Raw genomic sequence first — 22,448 nt, forward strand, 5'->3', positions numbered from 1 at the left:
GACCGAAGGCTGGTATTGGTACCCATGTTCTGTGCCTATTTATATAAATGCAGTCTCTTTCACACATGCGCACTCACTGTTTTCTGCTGATGTAACTTTTTCTTATCAATGTTTGATTTTATTTTCTTGGGCAATGATTTGTGTACAGAAATGTATAAATGGTTGAAAAATTGGATAATACTACAAAATCATATTTAATTTCTTTAAAAATATTTCTCTCATATATCTAATACAGGTTAGCATTGCTAATCACACTGAAATGCAAAGTACTTGATAGGGTAATGGATTGCTCTTTCATTTTATTGCTATGAATTTAATATACACAAAAAAATGGTTTCCGCTGCCAAGGTCTAGTCTGTCCAGATCTGCTCCACTTATGCCTATCACCCAGGTGGCATTGCACCCAACTGAGTCTGTGGGTAGCCTGGCCACCCGGCCAACACTTCCACCAAGCCTGGCTCCAGGGGTGGGTACTTGTGTGTCTTGATCAGGACAGGGTTCTCCCTGTGTTAATTAAACAATTAAAGGGAATCTAGTTTGGATCATTCTTCATCTAACCACTCACCTTTTGCTAAGGGTCACCCTGTCAGCACAAAGCAATGCAGGAGGACTGTGATCCCAAGTGCAAACTGGAGAGGCTCACAGCTCAGTGTGGCATGGTCAGGATGAGGGTCAGCACCTCAAAGGCTGATGCCATGTTCTCTGCCAAGGCTGATGCCAAGAAAGAGAGGCTTACTGTCTCCAGGTCAGGAGGGAGGAGTTTTGCCTCAGGGTCTTGTTGAAGAGTGAAGGTAGAGGGGATTGTGAGATTGACAGCAGATTGCTGCAGAGGCTGCAGAAATGAGGATACTGTACCAAACCATGGTGGTAAAGCAGGAGCTGAGTTTTCTGATTTAGCTCAGTTTTCCATTCATTCTACATCTCCATCCTTATCTATGGTCACAGTTTTGGGTAATTACTGAATGATACTATGAGTACAAGTTCTCTGCAGGGCTGCTGGGCTCACACTTCTTGAAAGGGTGAGGAGCTCAGCAGTCTGGGAAGACCTTGGACTAGAGTCGCTGCTCCTCTAGACTGAGAATGCCCCCCAGGTGCCTCCCCTAGCTGGTGTACCAGGCTTGGCCCACTGGGAATAGACCACAGGGCAGGCCCAGGACACGCTTGAGGGATTCTCTATCTCAGCTGGTCAGGTAGCACCTGGGAGTTCTTCAGATGGAGCTGGAGACTGTGGCTGGGGAAAGGGAAGTCTGGTCTGCCCTGCTCAGCCTGTTACCACCACGACCCTCAGCAGGAGTAAGTGGAGATGAGATACAGTACATGTTTATTTTACACATTTGAATTCAAGTAGGTAGTAGAGTTCACGGTTCAGGGTGTAGAGCTCAGAGCTTAAAATCTATGTTCAGATTCTGGATGGGGTTGTGCTATTGTACCAATTAGGGAAGATATAAAGCTTCTCAGATTGTTTCAGTAAAATACCCAGCTGCATAAATGGATACGGATGTAAGATACTTTTTTATAAAAAACTTCAGCCAAGAAAATGAATAATAATAATCTACATGCTACTAAGTCTAAAGTGTGCTCAAACTAATTTCAGTCTATAATTACAACACAAAAATTCATAAAATTTTTCATCAACTTTGAAATCTTAATCCCGACATGATTCTTTTTCCGTTTCTTCTTGCTTCATTTTCTATGGTAGCATTATGGGGAACTTAAAATTGGCAGTTCTTCTGATGTTTTAGTTTTCTACACATGTATTTGGTTTACATGCCTTTCTTCTAATTAGAGTCATAATCCTCTAAAATGTCTATGGATTATGTAAAGTTTATAACTGTAATTCATTACTAAATAAATATACAAAGACTTGTATTGGATTAATTGCAAATTGTACAATGGTCAGGAGAGCACCTTTGTGACTGTCATAAGCATATCTCAGAGGTCTGAATTACCATAGAATTATATTTAAACTATTATTTAAGAAAAATAATTTAATGTGATTAGTATATCATTAGATGCAATACACCATTTTTATTATATTTGAAGTTTTAAATGTAAATTATATAAAAGTTGGCATTACAAAGGTCACTATGTGCCAATTTGAATAAGAGCTGCCACATGTTTGTCACTGTCTGGAACATCCCTGGTTACCGTAACCCTGGTCAGAATGACCTGATCTGACAGTCTTATCTGAAATCTAAATTTTTATCACAACTACTTTTTTTCCTAATGTTTATATGTACTAGAATTAAGGTTTAAAAACACTTTGTGTAATAATACTTAAACTATAATCACCTCCTGCCTCATGTCCTTTGCTTGCCAGGAAAGGCTCTGGCTCCCAAGTGACTTACATTGGATAAAGCAGTTAGAAAATGCACATATGGACGGATATCTGTGCTAACAATGTCACACAGCAGTAGTATATTTGTTTTTAATCACATTAGAAAGCCAAGGGAAAGACACCCCAATCTCATCTACTGTATATGTACAGAACAGTGTCTGGCCAATTTGAATGTAATATACATTCCAATACACATAATATATTAAACTAAACAGAGGGAACAGCAGTACATATCTTTAAAACTTGTTTTTAGACCAAGAAAACCAAGTAAGTAATGTACCATTATTAGCTTCCAAAATACAGCTGCATAGGATTTGGAATGTTTTGTGTGATCGGTATTCAATGCTTGATAAGGGTAATCAGTTCTTTGTATTGACATCCAATATATTAATACACAGACCAGATCACCATCTGTATAGACTGCTGTGGGAAATTCAACCTCTCTTTACGTGCACTCAAAATTGTCTCCTATTCAAAACATTACAAGTTGGTTAAATATTTAACTGGACACAGGTCAGAAGAAAAGGCTGGTCATGGCAATATTTCATCTTTGTGCTCTTGAAGTAGTTCCACTGTAATGCACTGTGTTGTCCTTTACTGTCCTCCAGGAAAATCAAGTCAAAATTCGTTTGAACAGAAAAACTGTTGGTTTAAGCATTTCACCAATGTTGTGTTGAATGGCATAACTATCTTCATAACATGTCCTCCCTACCAGCTAGCTTGAACAATCTAACAGTCAGCATAATGCCCACCATGGCATGTCCATACATTGCCTTCGATCAGGTCTGTCAAGGGCAAAACAGTTTACATTGCTGAAAAAAACACTTCATTACATTCTTGGCTGTGGAAGATGTTTACTTGCCACCAAAAGATGCTGATTTAATCTCTCAGCTGTCAACAATAGTCATGAACAACTTCTGCCAATGAAAATAATTTCCATGCAGATAATCATTCACAGTTAGTCTAGCAACTTTTTCCTGGAACTGTTAAAGTTGTAGCTACTCCAGATTGCACTGATGAATCAGATAGATGTGATGTTCTTGAGCTGTTTTGTAATAACTAGAGTCTATGATCTGTATCTCACAGAGACTTTTTTCTGGACTTATTCATCTGACTCATTTGATTGATGATGTAGAATGTTTTATTCTTTGGGCTTCTCTCATAAACAGGCTACTTACAACAATGCAGAAACTGTAGCAACCAGATGCCTAAGCAGGTAAAGATTGTATTTTTCAAATTCTTGCATCAATTAAAAAGTGAATAGTTATCTATACAAATTATTAAATAACTTAGGCAATTATACGTCAAGGCAAGGCACCTATTGTATTTATGAAACCACGTGACAGTTTATTTCTTTTGCTATCCCAATCATGAATAGTTCGGAAATTATCAACCAAACTCTACATTCTCTGTAAATAACGTACAGTACATTATTCAGGCATATGCCCAGTCACTCAATGAATGTCAAATTTAGACTTGCATTTTTGTTGTTCATCTATGTATATTAAATATACACAATCATAAACATCAGAGATTTTTCAAGGGTTGTACTGCTTAGTTCGTCCAGGTACAACCTCCAGGAATATTCATCCTCAGAACGATGGGAGCTGCCAATTAAAATTGAGCAAAAGAGCAGCAAGAGCATAATATGAAACAAGACTGCTCTGCACTGATGACCTCAAAGTAGATCAATACCTGTATGTAATTGTTAATTGTCATCTGAAATAGGGCTTTTGCTCTGTGATTTCAATTTTTGTCATATATGGATATACATACACCATATGTAAAAAGTGAACCATATCACATTATGTACTTTTAATCTCAAAATGCAAAATGTGTCAATTTTGTTTTAAAATGACTAAATATTATAATAGAAATAATAATAAATTTCAGCAACTTGACTGTAATGCAAAATACAAGGTTTAAGGTGCACTGGTCAATTAGAAAGAAGATACTTAACGGAGGAAAACAATTATTGATTAAAAACCTTGGGGGGGGGGGGGGGGGATTTGTAAAGAATTGTGGGATGTTCCATGATGTCTTCTTGAATGCAAGTACTAAGCTACACTTTTGATGTGTGAACATTGGAACACAAGTGTGATTTAAAGAGAAGATAAAGGAAACCAGGAAGGACACTATCCTTTTTTTGGCTTTTCACGTTAACAGGGTATAAAGGACATTACAAAAGAGCAAGTTTAATATTTTACTAACGGTATTGCAAATTTCTCTATGAAGTTAATCTGTATAGACATTATCATTGAAAAAGGTCAGGTGGTTTAGACAGGGTGACCTAATCACGGCGACCTAAAAGCAAATGCAAGATGTCAGAAACAACATACTGTAAGGCAGATTAGAAAAAAAACATAGAAATATTAAGTTGGTCCATAAATTGAAATTAAAAACAAATTTTATTCTAAGGCATTTAAATAAAGAGTATGAACTTAATGGTCTTCTTCTTGCAACATTAAAATTTTAAACTTCTATTCCCCACCTAACATATTGTATCACAAAACTCCTGCAGTCCAAATACAGTGGCAGCTTATTGCTTCCTCACACTGTGTGATGAAGTGTCATGGTAGTGTACTAAGCCTTGTTGATTTGGTAGATGCTATTGTAGGAGATTAAATTCAGACAGATTGAGATTAAATTAAAGAATAAGCAAATGTCAGAAACCATTTAAGGTAGACAATTTCAGAGTTATGTCTGTATACTATGTAGAAAAAAAACAAAATGGGAAACTGAATTAGTGGTTCCTACTGAAATGGACCCAGATGATAATATTGACCCCCTAGTTATGCCGGTGGGTATGAGTGCTTTAAACAAACAACAATAGCATTGGACACACACAGCCTAAGACATGGTATATTAAGATTTGCAGAAACCTTGATAAAGATCACCATGAAAGGTTAATTCTAAAATCATAGGTGGTAGATATTCAAGGTGGGTCGGTTATGCTGCAGTCCCTAAAGTTAAACAGCTATGGTGAATGAAAGTTAAGCTCCAAGTGCAGGTTTTCAGAGGAGCCTTGGCAATCTTCAGGAAGGTTTGGTGGGAGCAAGGCTATAATGAATGATGAAGGAGTAAATGATGAGAGGAGATGAGTGACTAATGAGCAGGAGAAAGGCTGCCTTAGCAGTGGAGAGGCTGGCCGGGGAAAAAAACAAAAACTTCCCCAGTTAAGGGTCCCCTCCAAAAAAAAAAAAGACTGCCTAAAAGTGGCAGTGGAGAAGCCTAGGGAGCCGTATCCTCCGAGGTGAGTGAATTTAAGACAGAAGACAGGAAAAGAAATGCAGAAAAGGCTGCAAGATGCCACTGATTCAGTACTCAGAAAAATAGAATAAAAAACAGGTAAGCTTACGCCGATCGCTCTAGCTCCACAGAGCCCTGTGGAAGCAGGGAGAAAGCCTAAAATAGCCTGCTCACTTGGCTCTTTGATTTGAGGATTTTAATTTCATGTTATTTACAGTTTCAGTCTTTTCATTGAAAATGTGGATTCAGATGTGTACATAAATAGTAACTGTGAAAATATTTAAACACATGTACACTAAGTTTATACAGTACAATGCCTTGTGCCTCTAGAATCCGCTACCCTCAATGAAATCTATTGATGAAATCACTCAAGTCTATGTAATACATGTTCCTAAAATCATCTTGGTGGTTATCGGATCTCGTTTGGAGAGTCATGAGTACTGACTATCTATACATCATTATCTAGACTCACTCCAAAACGGTCATCCACCGGATCTTCTCCATTCTTTAAATGGAGTGAATGAGTCTGTGGCACTGTAGGTCTTTCATCCTGAACCTCAGAACATTTCGAGTCTAGTCTTCAGGATCAATGTCGACTTGGCCTGGTGTTACGTGGACAGTCAAGGCAACCCATCTCATTAACAAACCACAACTCCATATGAACCTACACCTTGTAATGGCAATTTTTGTATGGCTGGGACAAAGATTTTACATTCTACTTATGACTTATAAAACAAGGATCCACTGCAATTTAGGGATCTACGTTTCACGTTTGTGATAGAATAGTCATTGCCAAATGGTAATTAATGTATCTGAATGAAAAACTTATTACCAGCAGACTAGCATAAATGCAGTCTTTATGCTTTAAAATTGAAGTTGTTTATACACTTGAATAAAACAAAAACAGCAATGGGATGCTCCACTGCTCCAGCTCTGTAGAGCAAAATGAACAGGGTACCATGGCAGGGTTCCCAAATCAGAAAAAAGGCAATGGCAAGATACTTCCCTATCTTATGAGTGCATTTTCTTACCTAGAAATAAGATAACCCAAAATACAGAAAGATTTAAACAAAGTTTAAAGTTAGTTTTACTACATGTAGCTTGTGTTTAGACCACTGTTCCACAAGTGGAACCCTTTTTACAGGTATTGTAGTGAAGTATATATAAAATAAACTTTGCAGATCATATTGGCTTTATTGAACCTAAGAAACAAATTGCATTGATTTGACAAGCAATATATTTTACAAATCTTTAAAATACCAAAACTATGGATTTATCAACAGTCTCATTAAAGAAACTTAATCATTAGTGCCTAAGAAAATTACAAAATTAAAATCGAAAATCTTAACTCAAAGTACAAAACTACTCACTCAACAAAAAATCCACATCACACTGAAAAGCAAATACACATTCAAGCTCAATTTCTCTTAAATATACAGAAGAGATCTACTTACAGATTACACCAGCTGAGGTTTCAGGTTATTAAAACACAAGCAACTATCTAGTATTCCATGCTCCAACATATCATTTTTCCAAATGTACAGAAGGACTGTAATGAGCCGGTATTCTTACATAAGAAACCAAGCAACAAAAAAAAGCTAAAAAATAGTCAAAAATAATTCAGAAATACTGTAAATTTATAATCTATACACTTTCAGGAGAAAAGAAAGGTAACAGGTTTTTGGCATTTTATTTAATTGTTAAATAAAATCAGTTGGTAGAGATAACAAAACTGAATTCATGGTATTTGTGGCATCTAATCTATTGTTGACATGCTGTGATTTAAGGAAAAAACCCTCTAAAAAAATAAAACATTTTCAAATTTCCTGCAATTTCAGAGTCTTAATTTGGAGTATTCTCATCTCCTGCTAGAGAATAAATACTATTGTCATCAGATCCAGTGGAATGTCTTGATTTATTTAACACTTCACTAGTGTGAATTATGTTGGAGTCCTGCCAACTTCCTTTCTTTGGCAGTGTTCTGGATGAACTGTAAAAAGGAACAAAAAAAATACTCAAAGCATGCTTTACAAACAACACTTAGTACAAGATTCCACTGCCAGTCACACGGGGATACATTTCTGAAAACCCCAACAGTGGACAAAACCAGAGTTAGTAAATACTTGAGTATATTGTAAATCAGTAGTTGGGCTCCCACAGTCTGTGTTGCACTTGTCTACAGGTAACAATTTCAAATTCTCTCCTTTAAAAGGTAGATACAGTAGCCTGAATTAAAATTAAACAAATGTAATAAAATTAAGAATATAATAGAATTTTTATTGGGTTATAAATGGCTTAAAAATGGTTAAAAAGATTTGAACATACTAAGAGAAATCATGTGTACACAAATGTAAAAAATGTACAACACTATTTAGGGGATAGTGGAGAAGCAGCAAACTTCCTAAAATTTTCTATGGTCAGAAATGCATATGACCCAGGGTTTCTACCATGAGCAAAGGAAACCTGTACTTTATTACTTCATTACTGAAGTATGGTACACTGTTTTTCCATTCTATTGTTTCAAGTTCAACCATCCTCATTTTACATTAAAAAGAACGAGTTTCTGGTTAAATTAATTAACCGCATAGGCATATTCTTAGGTAAAAATACTTTAAAAAATAAAATTTATCAGTATGCAGTATAAGTTACCTTGGGTCTGGAATGAGGCGTAACGTGCGGTAGAGCTCTACTGTTGATGGCATCTTGGAAGTGGCAGATTTAGGTGTACCAACAGTGTGAGAGAGAGATTTGGTCAGCTGCGCTGGAGTATGGCCATTCCACAATTCAGTCTCTGTACCTAAGACATGCATTCTCATTACTTCCCCATTTAGACAAATATGCAGTCAAACTTGTCTTAGGAGACCACTTCACAGAACAAAGTGGCAGCTTAATAAAATTGGAAATAGTAGATACTTTATTAAGAAACCAAATGTTTTGCCTGACCAGCACTTTACAGTTTGCACATTTAAAAACAATTAAAAGGAATAAAAAATGTAGTAGATACCCAAGTAAGGCAATTTGTTAAAATCATAAGTTTGTTGCACTGCAAAAATGCAAACAATTTCCCGGATAGTAGTATAACTTAAACAGGCTTGGAGCTCAATCAAATGTACAAGGGACCAAGCATAACCATTAATGGTAATTTGTTCCTGAACTATATCAATTTCTTGACGTGAAGGGCAGTAAAAGACCCATGTCCAAAAATGGTAGTTATTGCTCCGTTCTATTTCAAACTAGTGTTGGAATCACCTGCCCAGCATCTTACCAGCATTTACTGAGGAGCATTAAAAACAATCTCTTCTTTAATGACCTCATTGATCTAAAATTTGTCATGACCCATTAGATGAGGAAAAGCAAAAAACCTTAACCCTTTTATAGATGCACTCTTTAAGGTTAACAATACTGAATTTAAATCTAAGGTAAGAATATTTTTTTCCATTTCAGCCAAAAATGGGGATGCTCCATACCACTGATTATTTCAATTCAAGCACAAGGTGCTTCCATCAAAAACACACTCAAGGGTATACACTTATCCAGCCCATTTGTCTAGGTGTTCATCTGTAATACTTTTTAGAATGTTTGAGCATGTGTTTTTCTGTTGGAGGTTGTGAGTTTTAAATAAAGGTCAAATTAAAATTTAAATTAACGCATCTTAGTGTTTTATTTTGGAAGGGACTTTCTATAGGCCCTGTACAGCCATACTTTGTCATCCTGTTTAAGTTAAAGAAAAACACTACTGTACAGTACGTTTGCCAATAAATCAAGATTAATCAATTTAAGAAGCATCCAAATAAAACAAGAGGAAAAAAAGTTGTACTTACTGACAGATAAGGCACTCTGAGATTTTGAACTTTGGGGTTTCTTACGGTCTGCAAATGGGGTCATGTTCAAAAATTGTTGTTTTAACCATGTTGCCCTGTCGTCTTCAAAAACTTTTCTCTGAAAGTATAAAATAAGCTGTAAAGTATTTTCTGAGAAAAAAAGAAAACATCCCCTTCTACAAGTAACATTTAAAGGCATTTAGATCAACTATTGAAATATACCTCATTGCCTAATCTAATTGCAGCTTCTGTGAAATTTCTACGCTCTTTTTCAAAGTTTCTCCTTTGCTCATCAAAGAGATCCCACTCCTCCTTCAGTCGTTCCTTCTCCTCCAATAGGTAACAATCATGCAGTAGAGCAGCAGTCTCATCATCACATGGACAGGTCAGCTGTTGCTGCAAAAAAAGTACCTTAAATTAGACTGCAACAAGAAACCCACTGCTATTTATGTGGTTTAGACAATTGCATTCAATTTCCATCACAAAATGAATGGCTTATTATTTCTGCTAGTTCTCTTTGGTGGAATCTGTTGTTTACAAAGAAAATTGCAGGACAGCTCGGGGAACATACATAAAAACACAGAAGTGTAAGGTTTGACCTACCTGCCAGAGCTGCTGTTGATTTTTAATGAAGTCTTTACATTGCTGGATTTCCAGTTTCAGCTTTTCCATTTCCTCCTCATGGATTTCTTTCGCAATTACATCCTTATCAATCTGAGCCCCCTTCTGCACCAAGGATGCTACAAAAGTGAAATGTAAATTATAAAATAAAATGAATTTGACTTGCATAAAGATGATAGTCATGATTTTTTTTTGACTTACATAAATCCGCAGGAATCCAATCATTACAGGCTTTATTTTATGTATTAAAAAGTACACACAGGTTATAAACTATGATGTGTACTCACTGACCATCTGAATTTAAGCTGTGTGGTTTTTGTTCATATATCGTGAAGCATTTTAAATCACCATTAATTTAAAGGAACAGGAATGTGCAGACATTCTCTTTTGAATCCTAAAAAAAAAAATGTTTTCTTGAAGCTGATAACTTTTACACTTATGAACAAAAAAGTGGCTCCGTGGCTGCTATTTGGCAGGAACACAGACAAGTTGGAATAGTAATTAAGCTTTCAATACCTTATGACCAGGTTTTTGAAGTATAACCCACATTTGTTTTCAAAACAGCATAACCTATCCATTCCATTGTGAATGTATACTCCTCCTCCTGGGAGAGTATTGTCTTCTTTGTTGACATCCATCTATCTTTTTGTTTTTGTGGCAAGAGTCCAACACAACAATACCTCTCCCAGGGTATAAGCTTGAATTGATCCAACTAAGCAATGTCTTTAACAGTTGTGATGTTCCATCTTAGACAGAAGAGGGCACTGCAAGCTCACATATCATCAATTATTAAGTTACGCAGTTTGTGTTCACAAAATGATCTTTGGATGGACCATCTAAATTTCTTAACATTTATTTTTTTAGGTTTCAAGAAGCTATAAGCAGCATGTTGAATATATGGAGCACAACAAATTTAATCAGGAAAATACTTGGGGAGATGTAATTCATTTGAGGTTTGTTTGCATTTCTCATTTAATGACAAAGCAATTGATCCAAAAGGCTTTTTCCATCTTATTTCCAATTTCACCAGCTCTTCAACAATTAAATGACTTCATTAGGTTGCGGGGGAACCAAGCAAAGATCCCTTCTCTAAACAGGTAGATAAGTAAAGTTGCAAGGATCCCAAAACGATTTATTGCTAAGAGGGTGATTTCCAAATATAAGCATTCTAGAGAGTAATTTTAAACAATTTAAAAAAGTAAATATTGAACAACGGCAAAATAGACTAGCATTTCAATAACATTACCAAAATACTTAAGGAAATACTACATTCAATAATCTATGAATGTCTTTAGTCTTTCAAAAGTTCCTTAAATTATATGCACTATATACAGTATATTGAATGTATATATTAAGGGTTCCAGCTATACAAGCATGGGATCCCCTTATTGTAAATAAGGAATATCAAGGAGACAGTTTCAGCACTTTCATTGACTATTACTTATTAAAACTCATGGTGCAAGTTATCAACCATTCCTCTGTTCACACTCTAGAGTGAATGTTTCCTGTCTTGTGCTCCACTACAGTGAATGGAAGTAAGACTGCACACAATCAGCACTACCATAGCTGAATCAAATCTCATTTATCTGCCCCTTACATTTAGAATATATACAGTATATGCTGTTTAATTACATGGGTTCCATCTGTGCTAGAGGCCACAAGGTCAGTTTCTAGGACACTTTTGGCCCCTTCAAGAAAGGCAAGCATTTTGCCCTCAGCTCATATTTCCGGTACAATTGCCCTCCAACATGCATGTGTACAGAAAGTTTTAATTATGGTAACATTTGGGGAACCTGACAAGTACATAGAAGTCTTGCATTGAGAGTTGCATCAGTGAGATCTTAAAATGAATGTTACTTTTTTAGGCATGTAAGCAGGGGTCTTCAGGTAGGTCTGCATAAGCAATATACTATGCAGTCATACGTTAGGATTAGAGCAATCACAAACATCCAGCACATTAAGTAGTTTAAACTGATTACATGATTGAAAATGGGGATTTCAGGAATAGAATGTTATGTAGTTGCATCATACAGAATGCATTTTTTGGACCCAAACTTTAGAAACCATCTCTTTGCTCTTTTACGAAGATAAATTTAGAGTACCTTGGTTATCTAGTTGCTCCACATGATTCTTGAGTCTCCTCCATTGCTGGCGGATGCTGTTGGTGAGCTGCTCCCTTGCATGCTCACACGACAACTCCAGAACCTCTCGGCTGTGATCCCCCCCCTCTTCATCATTATCAGACAAAGTCTGTAACACAGTAGTAACATTTAGCCTGGACTCCCACAGCATACAGGTCCCTCAAACAAGATACAGCTGGAAATTGAAATTATGGCCCCAAGAGAAACCAGTAATACCCACTTGTTCTAGGCCGTCTTCAACTTTCTCCTTCAAGTTGAGTTTCTTAGGACTTAAAATAGACATCATTTCTTTTTTCATCTGCTGTAGAACTTTCTTCAGCTCTGCATTTTCCCCCATCAAATCCTTTTGTCGGCACTCATAATCACTTAGCAGGGTTTTGTACATTTCACCTTCATTTCTTTAAGGAAAAAAGGGATAATCTGAATTGTAACATTTATCAAGGTTAAATGAATGCTCCGAGTAGTGCCATGTATTGTTTGATGAAGCAGCATAGCTCAATTTGGAATATCAATATTTTAAATCAAGACTATAATGCCTTAAACTGCAGTTGGGAAACAAAAAAGCATAACCATAAGATTACTTGTTCATCATTTACCTGGCTTCAGTCTTTCCAGTCTTCCAAAGGCTTCTCTTCCCATCAGATCTTCCAACATAATTTAGAACTTCAATAGCTGAAAGAATACCATTCAAAGTCCATTTGAATAGATAAAATGAGAAGATACAGGGTTAGGCTTTCTGGTACCGATTAATAAATCAGTTCCAATGCTTCTGGCTGGTCGTTCAAAGTAGTTTTAAAAACAGAAGAAAAAAAACTATTAAAAAAATTTACTAAACCATGTTCAAAAAAGACCTTCAAATGCAGGATAATGTCAATATGAAAATCACTGCAAGTATGGTAAATCTCTGTTAATAGTGAACAAACTCTTAATTCAGAGCATGTGATGAACATAGACTTTAGGGACCACAAGGTTCCAGAAGTCATCATAAGCCTAATCTTGTACCTAATTAACCCAGCTTGGCAAGCCACTAACAAGTGGATTTGGAGTCTAGTAAAACTAATTAGCACTTTGTCCAAAAGAATTACTTGTCCTTCTACACTCCCCATATGCTGCTGATTGTTGTTTTGATTCTCAGTCCTAATTACCCACTGCATGCCACATTAACCAAGATATATACCTAAGTAGTGTGCTTGATTAGAGTACATTTTAGTCACCTCCACTAGGAACAACTCAGTACTTTTTACTGAAATCCAATCAGTGCTATACAAAAGGGAACTGGGAAATGCAACTGTAAATGCAAATCCCTAAATACATAGTCTGGTGGTAGAGGCCACCTGACAGACATAGATTACAAGAATGAGATGGGCACCACTCATCTTAGGCTAATAGTATACAAATTAAAAATATTTAAACTAGATTTGAGACGGAGAGCTGTGAAGGAGGATGGCAAGTGGATCCAATACCACAACATTATCGCACCAGACAATTATGTACACGTAATTAAAGCGTAAGAGAAACTACAACATGTGCATGCAGTTATCATTTAATCAGAAGCACCTAAAAATGGCTAACACCACAATGAATACAGCATTAGCGGTACAGCATGCTGAAGACATGAAGGAACAGAAGGATATAACAGAACATCTACACAATTTAAAACTAGTTTAATCAAGGGGTTTGATCTGTATGTGTCAAATGCATAAAAAAAAACATTTGAAAGACCTGTGGGTACATGCCTGCAGTCACATATAATGAAAACAGTAATGCACACGTGTGGAAGATGCATTCTACTGTAGTTATCATGGGAAACTAAGGAAAACAATTAAGGAACTGTGATCATAAATTCAATGAGGTTCATTGGCATGAATAAAAGTGTTGCCAAAGCAACAACTGGACAGATCTCTACAACAACTATAAAAGGCTCACAATATTCCTAAGGTTGCAACAAGAGATCATGTATGGGTCTGTCAGCTCTATTGACTTTCCTCCCACAGTAGCTGTTGCAATACTAACAGGTGCAGGAATTCTGCACTTCAGAACTGGATTCTTTTTACTTTCTAGTATGGTTGTGGGGAGGGAAGGTATCAAGTGTTATACATAATGGATCAGAATTCAAATGTTTGGTTTGGTCATAGATTGTCAATGCGGACTGCAGCTTTGAGAAAAGGACATGGTGTATTTAGATTTTCTAAAGGCTTCTGAAAGTAAAAAAATTAATACTCAAAGGAAATTAAAATGGTAAAGAAAACCAATATCTAATGTCAAACTGGGATTATGTATTTATTAGTTATTCTCTATGCATTAGAATGACTACTGCTCTTAATGTGCATCAAACAAGGAGAATTAGGAAACAATGTTAAAGCAGAAAAATACTTTAAAAGACAGGAAAAAAAAGAACTGGGTAAACACTTAGCAGCTGACATCTAGTCTACATGTACAGAGAACCTAGATACAAGATGGACAACACTGACCCTGAAGTGTTTTTTACTTCAAATACTTAAGTAAAAAAGCAGAAACAACAAATAGTATTGAGATAAACACTCTGATGGCAGAGAAATGAAATTTCTGGGAAAGAGTAACCAGATATATTCCCTAAAATTGATGGCATTTAGAACTGAGTACAGGAGACACTTGTTCACACAAAGAGTAGTGGAAGTGTATTAAGAACTAGATTTCTTGTTCTTAAAAAGTAAAGGAGTATTCCAGAAAAAAACAAATTTTAAAATCAAAGCTCTAAAACATCATATATACCTACCCAACTTTTTATCTTTTTTGTCCATCAGAAGCTGATGCAAGCGTTCCTTCAGTTTGGTGTATTCTCTCTCCTTCCGCTTCATGTCATGGTTATATTGAGTCGCACGACTTGCTATTATGTTTTGGAGCTTCTGTATCTAATGAGAATAACATTAAGTGATCAAGTTAAGACCTTAGCTGTCTAGGCTGTAAATTACAGAACAGCAATTTGATGTGCATGAAAAGATAATGATGTACAATAAATCAAATTATCAGACAGGAAAAGTTTATTTCACCATTTGTACTGGTAAAAATCACCCTTCTACATTATTTTGTTAAAAAGGCATTCTGTTAAGGCAATGAGTCTGGTCTTACCTCTTCTTTATCATTTTTTAAACAATTTTGTAAACTCTTGATTTTCAATTGCATCTGACGTTCTTTCTCATGTAGTGCTGTATTTTCCCTTCTCAGTTGTTCAAGCTGATCCTAAGAACACCAAATTAATATGAATTATGCAAAACATAATAAATCAATCTGAAATATTAACATTATAAAAAGAACAAATGAGTAAAGTAGTAAAATCAGCATTAACACATTTGAAATTCCCACTACAATACACTAAGATCTGGTTCTAACTTTGGAATTCTTAAACCTTAAGATACTAAGCTTAGACTTATTTCTTACAGACATTAAAAAACCCTTGTTTGGTTGCACATGCACTATCCTGATTTAGAACAGGCTAAGTTGTAAAATGAAGGGGAGTTCTAAAGATGGACCTTCAGACGGGAGTTGCTGACATGGAGGTGGTCCAGGTCACTACTGGACTTCAGCTGCTCAGTCTCCATGTCCTCCAGGGAGCGAAGTCCTCGGCGGTGGAGCTGCAGCAGCTCATACATAACATTAAGCACAGTCACCAAGCTCAGGTCTCTCTTCCCATTGGAGTCACTGCACAGAGCAGCAAAGCCAAGTGAAGAGAGCTCCTATGAAGAGAGCAGCAATGGTTATTTTAAATTCACAGTGCTATGTAAAGCAAATATTACTGGTGAGCAACAGGAGTGCTAACTAACTCCATCTTACCAACTTATGCAAGCTCACAATTGTACAGTAAATGTAGGTCTTTATCACTCTGTCATAAAAGATTTGACAATGACAAAGGCATTGTTTTTGTACCCTATGAGTAAGTAGCCTAATGCATTTTGTTCTACTAAAACCTCGTTCTAATTATTTCTAGTAAGGCCATTTTAAGTCCTCATGTATGTGATTTGTCAAAGTCAGCATAATGATGTTCAGAAGATTTTTTTCATTTAAGGCACAATATAAATTACCTGATTAACATATGAAATGCACTGGGCAACATTGTCCTCTGTACAAAAAGCACCTAAAATGTTATACGAGTGCTTAGACAGAAGAGAGCACTGTATCGAGGAGGGAATATCAAGCCCCAGGGGAGACATTGCAGGTCTAGAGGAACACAAAGATGCATCTGCGCTCCCTGGAGAAAAGAATCAATGACAAATTACCACCGGCATCCTAGTCTATTCAATTATACAATTACACTCAGAGCAACCCTGTATTCTTTAATTGCAAGAGCTTCCTGTATCATGTTGAATTCTGAACCTTTCATACTGGTTTCTACTGTTAACTTTAAAATGTATTGTTCATAATGAAATTCACCATGGATAAAAGCAATTAACAGTTTAATGTAGAAAACTACTTGTGATTTTTAAAAAAAAACAATCCTATTTAACACAATACCGGTCCCTTGCTACTGATATTGACACTACGTTTAACATTCTGTTTGTGTATCACAGGTTATGAGTTTCTTATATGAATTTCCAACCTCTATATTAAAGTATCACCTAATATTTTATCAAGTATTTAAAAAAAGGCAAATTGTACACTTTTATACATGTGTTGGCACTAAAAAGAAGAACATAATGCCAGTGGTTATACATAAACTAATCAGTTTGTCAGCTCAAGGAGATACAAATTGTTATGAATGGCAGTAATTACCCAGTGAAGACTCGGGCATTACTGTCCTCCAATCTCCCATAGCAACTAAAGGCCAAAACACCTGAGGCTCATCCAGTGCAGCAGATAGGGCAAGTGGCAGCTCCAACACATCACAGTCCTGAAACAGAAAAATAGAGCCTGTTAGATTACGTATAGCTATCCAACACATAGGGGATTAAAACAGCCTAGTACTGCTGCTTTGAAGGAGGTGACTTCACCGTTTTTGTGTACAAGCATTAAGAGCTTAAACAAAAAGCCACATACAGATCAAATTCTCAGCTGCTGTATATGAAATATTAAGCCACAATTAGTGATGTAAATTAAGCAAATTACATTCTCAAAAAGGTTATGCAATATTATAAAATGTCTGTCTACTCTGCCATTTATATCACTATTTACATGCAAGTCGAAGTTGTCGTTAACAGAAGCCCATTAATTTTTTTTCTGCAAAACAAGCTGAACTACTTCATCCGCCCTATAATTTCAAACACATTACACATGGTTTCAATTTAAAAACACATCCCAGGTCTACACTATCCAGATCCACAAAAGCAAAGAGTATACCACAGAGTAATCAAGCTCTCAAACAGCAAGGAGGTCATCATTACAAGTGGAAATCATATTAGCGTGCCTACGTCGTTATCTACTAATACGCTGCACAGATGGCCTAGCATTTGCAAAAAACACTTTGCCCTGCTCCAACTGGATCCCTTACATTGCAATATGACCTAGAAAACGTCAACACAAACCTGTTTTGTCAGTATGTTAGCAGGACAGCACACAAAATGTGGTATATGACTGATTTACAAGAAGAGGCAGAATTAAAATTCTTCTACATATTCTTAAATTGTTAAATGAAGCTTGAAGCTAGAAGTAAAAATAATTCAAATTTTAAATATTTCTGCAATTTTTTTAAAATGCCATTGGCAATTTAAAATGACTTCATAAGCATTCATAAGATTGAGGTACTTGCTCTAATAAAAACAAAACAATTGAGAGAAGCACTGTAAAATGCGAGTTGTTATCTACCATGTGTAACATGGTAAAACATTACAACTGGACATGATGCAACCATAAATTCGTGGCTCTCCCATTTACTTTAGTTTGTAATGAGGATATTATGAAAAATAAAGAAGTCATCGTAAAAATCTTAAACCTGCATCCTTACTTTATAGCCTTTTTACGGTGAAGAATACATTACCACACATTTATAAATTTTAATTGAAAATGATGTAAAAATTGTTTCAGTGATAAAAATCAGAACACAAATCTGAATTCTAACCAAATGATCTCCATTTGTTTCTTTCACAATGATTCACAGATTCTTACGAAAGCAAGAGAAAGGACAAAATCACTTTTAGAGTGGACCAATATTTCCCCCAGCACACAGCAACAAAATGAACTCTATTCAAACCCTGTCAAGTAGGGAAATGTGAAAGGCACAGTTGCTTTTCGATTTTTGTCCCTCCTCTTACCAGAATTTCCAGTCACAATTTGCTGTGCCCCACTGCAGCTTTCCTACATGCACCCAATGAAGGCTCCATAACTAGAACAGTGTATTTTACGTTTTGCATGTAATTAAAATTGATTCTACCCTGGTAACAATACAGCGGTAGGCAAGTGAGCTGGTGCTTGTCTAGTTCATTTTACTTTCTAAAATAAAGTGTAAGATGGCACCATCTAGCATCCTACCACCTATAGCTGTAATAAAAAACAAAACATACATCTCGATTATTTATACAAAGTGCAAGTCAAAGTATTTACTGACAAATATATAAAAGTAATGTTTCCCAAACTGTAGTTGGGGAAAAAGGTACTTCTCATGCATTATCACCCGTTGATATGACGGGTCAAAAACAATTCAGAAGAATCCAGAACCAGAGTGAGCACAGTGGGATAGAAACTTCATATTCAGAACAAAGGACCTGTTCTGCCGTTTCACCGGCAGCAGGCAACATGCCAATATTAAAAATAGTACCATCACAACACGGAGTTAATAGCAGACTTGCCAAGCCCCTGGTAGCTTGTGAAGCCTTCTGAAAAAAAGGACGCAAAATATGTAAATATTTTTAGAGTTATCAATAGCAAGAAAAAAAAAAGGTTTCTACTATTTAGTTAAGCGGCACTACATGATTCACATGATTAAAGTGCCTAGTCACGACACCAGTAAAAATATTCCCAAATACAGCAATACAAACCGTTGGGAGTCATCAATATAGTCGCATAAAACAAAAACTGATTGAGAAATGTGCTCAAATTAGGTGAGAATCAGTGTAAACCGAGAAAAAAAAAGCATGCTCGGGTATAACGTAAACAAAGAGAAATGTATTAAAAGATTAAGTGTGACAGTAGTTAGACATTTCTAAAAGTTGACAGTTATCATCATTTCAGTTCATGAAACCAGTGAGACCAAAAACAAGTCAAAGCTGTCAAGACACAGGGCCGCTGGACTGCCACGGCTTGACCAGGACTGGAAAACAAAAATGCTGACCGTACGGAGCAGGTCGATTTTCTGTTGATTCAGAGGATTAGCTAAAGCCGAGCTTTTCTAACACGTTAACGTCCCATACAAATAAACTAGTTTAGAAACTCTTTATTCCAAGGAATCATAAATAAAACGCAATGAGGAAGTGAAATCAAATATGTAACACTGAAGGCAGTAAAACCTAAGCAACTGAATTATGCCCCTTAACACCTGACTACAAAATTATTATAAACACACAGCTGTCTTGTAGGCTCAGTTGCGTATTGGGCTGCAGAAGAGAAACGGGGTTTGAAAAGACACTCACTACATAACACCAGATGAACTCCTCTCCCAAGACACCGGCGTTCTCCAGAACACAGTAAACCTATAAATCCACTTCAGACAAGTCCCCAGCATCCAAGTAGGATATTTTAATCTCTTGATCACCAACAGCTGATACTACCAACCTCCCCCACTCACTCAACAGGCGCAGGTTTGAAGCTTCCGACTCTCTGGCTCACCAACAAACGTTACGCTCATTGGCGAACCTGTTGCCAGGCAACCATTACCTGCTCACAGTATTGGCTGACACCTGGGCTTTAATTACAGTCCCTGAGAAACCGGTGGGCGTGATCTACAGGCACCAGCAGGTGCAAAACAGTCCAGCCTTGCAAACCCATGCAGTTCGTTGTTTGATGGTTATTGGAAGTCAGCTTTTCATTTTCTCATATTTATTTCTTCATTATACGGCAATCGAAGGTTATGCATGGGTTTTAGTTGCGTTTACGCAATCGGTTCAGTTTTATTTTACTAGTTACTAACACTAGGTCACAGAGCAAACTTTTTTTTTCTGTTTTCATGATTTACTTCAATGTACTGTACGCGTCGTCTCTAAAACCCGTTGTATTCTCGCGTCTTCCGGTACCTGAGGAGAAATCGCTTTTATTATATAACTTCAAAACATGGGCGGCTACATTTTCCGCAGTACTCCAGGCGCATTTTATACTACAATGACACAAAGAAATATTGTCAACATCAATAAATTACTCTTTTTGGACATGTGATGGTATTTTCTTTTTCTAGAAATGGAATCTGGGTGTAACTGAAAAGGTTTTGAAAAGTGAACCTTCAAATGTTAACCGCTTAAATTTGCATTTTATACACATTTGGTTTGGCAATTCATGCCATAAAAGCAATTATTTACAACAGATTTTTTTTCATCAGATAGCAATGCTGTCAATATTTTATTGATTACAGCACAAGAAATTTGATCAAATATTACTAAGTACTAAGTACTATATTGTAATATTGAAAGAATCCACATTAATTTTTTGATTGTGGAAAAAATCACTGGAAACAAAATAAACTGTCATATTCACCTGAAGAAGGCTTCACAGCCGAGACGTTGTGTTTTCTCTCTTCTCTTTTCAGCATGGAATAAACCTATTGATCCTTTGCAGACTACGCATGCTGACGCAGCTACCAACATGGACATATTCATATACTTACTAGTAGCAAATATAATTTGATTTATATGAACTGATCAGAACACCCAGCTACTTGCTTTCAAACGCTTAAGCGTTCAAGTCGCAATTGCGAGATATCAAATCATAATTACAAGAAATAAAGTCGTAATTCTGAGATTTTAAGTCACAATTGCGAGATATAAACTCGTAATTCTGAGATACAATGTCGCAATTGCAAGATACCATAGCGCATTTTTTTTTACTCCCTGGTGGAAACGGGTTTCTATAGGGGGGATATGATGAATGATTCTTGGTAATTGTTTTGTACAACAGACCAGTCAATAGAGAGGCCTGATTTCAACAGTCTGGGTAAAAAAGATGGGTCACTACAGAACTCTACATGTAGGGATTGATGGGAACCTGACCGCATGGCTCTACATCAGGGGTCAGCAAACTTTGGCCCACGGGCCAAATCCGGCCCGCTTAACTTTTCTGAGTGGCCCGCAGCTCACTACTGTTTGAATCTCAAAGTTAGTTTTTGCATCAGATATTGAAAATCTTTCGCCAGTGGCCTCTACTTGTTAGCTCTGCTGCTCTCTCTCAGCACTAACAGCCAATTGTAGAACAGCACCTATTGCACAATACATTTTACTTTTAGCCTATCAGATGTCAGCTTTAGCCTAGGTTACATAAGCCTGTGCTACAACTGACTCTTATCGTGAATTCATTTGGATTTTTGTTGCCTACTGTGATTGGCTTAGTTACGCAAATGACGTCTAGTGTATGCTATCTTGTTTGAAAGCAGGTAATGATTTTAAATGGTTCTAAAACTTATAACTGACAAGAGGCTAACTGTAAGTTATTCCTGCCATGTTGAAAAAAAGAAAGATCAATGCAGATGGTCGAAAATGCAACGAAAAATGGTCAGAAGAGTACTTGTGTGTCCCTTGGAAAGAAAAGGTAATATGTCTTATCTGTCAGGAAACAATCGGCGTGATTAAAGAATACAACATAAAAAAGCATTAAGAGACAAAACATCAGGCTAAGTTCCAGGAAACTCAAGCTGACAACAGCATTGTCATTCTAGGTTGTATCTTCAAAGTCTGACTTAGAGGGCAGCAGTTACCACCTAGAGTCCATAATTGGACTAAAAATTGAGTTTAGTTTTAATACACACCAAGATGGTATGGTAGATCTTGATGCAGCCGGGATTAGGTAGTATACAGTATTATATTAAGTTCAGGTGGGGAGCTGCGTCAGCATGCGTAGGCTGCAAAGGAACAAGTAATAGGTTTATTCCATGCTGAAAAAAAGAAGAAAGAGAACACAACGTTTCGGCCGTGGAGCCTTCTCCACCTGAAGCTTCACACCTGAAGAAGGCTCCACGGCCGAAACATTGTGTTCTCTTTCTTCTTTTTTTCAGCATGGAATAAACCTATTACTTGTTCCTTTGCAGTATTATATTAAGGCTAGTGTTGAAAAACTAACTACAGAATCAGCTTCTCTCCCTCCTGAGCTGCTGTCTTGAAATGAAGTATCCATTACAGTCAGAACTGCTCAGTCTTTGATTACATCTGGATATCTCTTCAGAGCTTATCTGTT

At 36.6% G+C, this 22,448-nt stretch overlaps 1 protein-coding gene across 2 annotated transcripts; it reads right to left on the reverse strand.

Annotated features, from left to right (window-relative positions):
- Positions 1 to 6,761: 6,761 nt before the first annotated feature.
- Positions 6,762 to 19,871, reverse strand: ssx2ipa (synovial sarcoma, X breakpoint 2 interacting protein a). Of its 2 annotated transcripts, none has more exons than XM_088927406.1 (14): positions 19,706 to 19,871; positions 16,917 to 17,034; positions 16,229 to 16,395; positions 15,680 to 15,883; positions 15,279 to 15,389; positions 14,926 to 15,061; positions 12,767 to 12,842; positions 12,391 to 12,568; positions 12,132 to 12,279; positions 10,012 to 10,148; positions 9,631 to 9,798; positions 9,409 to 9,526; positions 8,237 to 8,384; positions 6,762 to 7,577 (listed from the first exon to the last, which is right to left on the reverse strand). In XM_088927406.1, the coding sequence occupies exons 2-14, from the start codon at positions 16,954 to 16,956 to the stop codon at positions 7,430 to 7,432; spliced, it is 1,779 nt and encodes a 592-aa protein (XP_088783532.1). In that variant the 5' UTR covers positions 16,957 to 17,034; positions 19,706 to 19,871; the 3' UTR covers positions 6,762 to 7,429. The 2 variants fall into 2 exon arrangements, with proteins under 2 accessions (XP_088783532.1, XP_088783531.1); XM_088927405.1 differs by having other exon boundaries at positions 9,631 to 9,804.
- Positions 19,872 to 22,448: the final 2,577 nt, after the last annotated feature.

The sequence above is a fragment of the Atractosteus spatula genome, chromosome 11 (assembly GCF_055471065.1).
Source record: "Atractosteus spatula isolate fAtrSpa1 chromosome 11, fAtrSpa1.hap1, whole genome shotgun sequence".
NCBI lineage: Eukaryota > Metazoa > Chordata > Actinopteri > Semionotiformes > Lepisosteidae > Atractosteus > Atractosteus spatula.